General features: G+C 38.7%; 1 protein-coding gene across 1 annotated transcript; it reads right to left on the bottom strand.

Moving 5' to 3' along the window:
- Positions 1–368: 368 nt before the first annotated feature.
- LOC129888560 (subtilisin-like protease 4) lies at positions 369–2669 on the bottom strand. Its single transcript, XM_055963519.1, has one exon. It carries the CDS (start codon positions 2646–2648, stop codon positions 411–413), a length of 2238 nt encoding a protein of 745 aa, XP_055819494.1. The 5' UTR covers positions 2649–2669; the 3' UTR covers positions 369–410.
- Between the last annotated feature and the right edge of the window lie 489 nt (positions 2670–3158).

The raw sequence follows: 3158 nt of genomic DNA, 5'->3' as shown, positions 1-3158 counted from the left end.
ACTAAATATAAATTAATGTGCATTTTTTGTGCTTAATCTTCATTGACTTCCAACTCCAATTAGGAGATCGGTTAAATAATTCGTAGTTTATTACACTTGAGTTACTGAATATGTCGTAAGAATGCTATCAGGTTTTTACAACTCTTATGCTAGCTTTGTAAACAAAATATATGATTGGAGATAATAGGCATTTTTGAACTCTCGTCTTAAAAAAATATGAAACATATAAAAAGTAAAAGAAATGAAGAAGGAAAAACTGACTTCTATCAAAGAGGATATACTTTTTTTATTCTTCATTCAGCTGTGAACATACATTGAAACAATACATTTAATAATGAAAAAGTAACATAAAGTATATAGTGAAATCAATCAAATGTTTGAGTACTTTATGCACTTAAATAGCCAATTTTTCACACGTTTAACACAACTGCAATTGGACTTCTCACAGAGTGCCTATTAGAGGTCCATTTCAAGAAACCCTCAACAATCTCTGGATTTATACTGGTGGTTGTCTTGGAAAATGTGACTTGGTATGTTAACTTCTGGTTCAACTGAGAGAAATTTAGCTCGGAGGGTTCAACTTCCACATTAACGCCTTTTGGTGAAGCTACCTCCACCTTGTAAGATGATGTAGCGTCACCAACATTGGCCACAGTTCTGGTATATGTCTGCGAAGTTGATCCAAGTCCGAATATGGAAAATGAAGGATAGTTTAATTGTGCTTCAGGGATCATTTTCACCTCCGAGCAATTCACCTTGCGTTGTAACAGGCTACCTACCTGTGGATTTGTGTAGTTCAAACCACATAAATAAGGTACATAATCCTCAAATGGGGTATCATAAACTAGTCCTGGATCATTTGCCCTCGATGGATTAACATGTCCTGCACCGATTGCATAGATGTCAGCAGGAAGGAGCCTTTCGTCTAGTATTGGACTATTGGCAAGGTTTAACGTGTCAGCGGTCGTCATCATTGCAGACTTAATAGCAGCAGGAGACCAATCAGGATGTGTGCTCTTCAGCAGAGCTGCTACGCCACTAAGGTGAGGACAAGACATCGAGGTGCCTGATATAATATTGAATGTGGATTTGGTGTTTTTGTTGTCATCCATAGAGGTAGGCCAAGCAGCAAGGATATTAACACCAGGACCGATTATGTCAGGTTTCAAGATGCCAGGACTAGCTCTACTTGGTCCGCGAGAAGAAAATGCAGCAACTATGGGAGCATTTGTATCTCCAATTATTGTTCCTTGGAACGTGATTGTAGCAACAGGGTTTACTATTGAGTTCGTATAAGCAAGAATTTTTAATCCATCTGCAGCTGAGACATCTATTGCTGGAAGAACATGAGCATCAGCTGATTTAGTGACACCATAAAATGAAGGGTTGATGATAATCATGCCAACACCTCCAGCATCCTTCACAGCTTGTCCTTTTTCAATATAGGAAACGACACCTGCCAAACATATGACTATCTTTCCTCTTATTGCAGGGTCAGTGAATGACCCTGGTTTGCAGTAAGGGGTGTCAGATTGATTAATCGCATTTTTTCCAGCATAAAAAAGAGTGAAGAATGTTGAGTTGGAAATCTTTGGACGATAAGAAGATTCCCCTTCAAATTCCTCTCTATTTCCAAGCTTAACAGTAGCTTTTATCTTTCTATCAAGTGTGCTGGCACCTACTGTAAGAATCCACGGGGCTGCATTTGCTACCGAGGCAATCGAAGGACCACTATTGCCTGCAGAGCAACTGACAAGAATGCCTCTTTCTGTTGCACTGTATGCCCCGAGGGCAATACTGTCTTCATAGAAAGGGCGTGGATTTCCACCAAGGGAGATTGATAGAATATCTACCCCATCATCTATAGCTGCATCCATGGCAGCTAAAATATCACTGTCCGAACAACTACCAGAATTGCATACTTTATATATGGCTATGTGTGCAAGAGGAGCAACACCAACTGCAGTGCCATTAGCATTCCCATATACACTGGCACCATTCACAAAGGCTCCTGCAGCTGTGCCCGCTGTGTGTGTACCATGTCCATTATCATCTATCGGGGAACCTTTGGCAAGTTGGTAAGACCTCGCTCCAATGAGCTTGTTGTTACACTTGGCCGCGAAATTGGATTCACAAACTCCTTTCCATTTAGCAGGGGGAGGTGGCATCCCATCATCGCTAAACGAAGGGTGGTCCGGGAAAATTCCCGTGTCAATAACTCCAATAATCACACCTTTCCCATAATTTGAGTCATTCCAGAACCCCATGTTCTGGTGCAACCCCATGAAATTGACACTATGTGTGGTGTGTAAAGTAAGTAGCTTCTCGGGTCGTGCAGAAACAAATCCTTTCATTTTTTCCATTTCCTGTAGGTCATCTGGTGACAACTTTGCTGCAAAACCTGTTAGGACATTTCGATAGGAATATATCAAACGTGGTGCCTCACGGTCACTATCCGAGGTCGTTGCAGGCAAGAAGGAAAGATACCAGCTTTCTAAATCTTGATATCTGGATGACATTTCCCCATCAGGGAACTCACAATGAACAATATAGATTTGTGAATTGTTCTGTTCAGTAGCATTAGTGGTAAATGGAAAGAGCATAGAAATCAGCCCAATTATAGTGAGAATTGACCTGTATTGAGTCATGACAACTTTAGTGCTAGTAAAAAAGATGTTATTTGGTGAGTGTTTTTGAACTTTGATTGAAGGAATATATACTTATTGGAAGTATATTTTTTTATTTGCAAGTCAGAAGCTATTTGATATAGTCATGCCTGGAGATTCTTGATTAAATAGAAAATAGAAAGTCAATTGGTCATCTATATCTATACGCTAAAACGATTTTATTCTATTTAACTTCTCTTGATAATTAACTTGGCGTAGCAACATCATATAGATGAAATCATCAATCTACAATATACTTTTTAAGTAATGTTCAAGTCAGCTTGAACACAAATTAACTAAGGTGATGACTTGTTCACCTCACAAGTACTTCCTTCGTCTCAAAATAAGTGTCACTTTATGAATTCAAGACAAAAATTAGTACTCCCAGTGTCCCATTTTAGTTGTCATGTTGCGCTTTTCGAAAGTCAATTTGACTAATTTTTAAAGTTAAATTATATTACTTTAACTCAATATTATAAAATAAAATATTAA

Source organism: Solanum dulcamara, chromosome 5 (assembly GCF_947179165.1).
Source record: "Solanum dulcamara chromosome 5, daSolDulc1.2, whole genome shotgun sequence".
NCBI lineage: Eukaryota > Viridiplantae > Streptophyta > Magnoliopsida > Solanales > Solanaceae > Solanum > Solanum dulcamara.
This window is presented reverse-complemented; position numbering and strand designations above follow the sequence as displayed.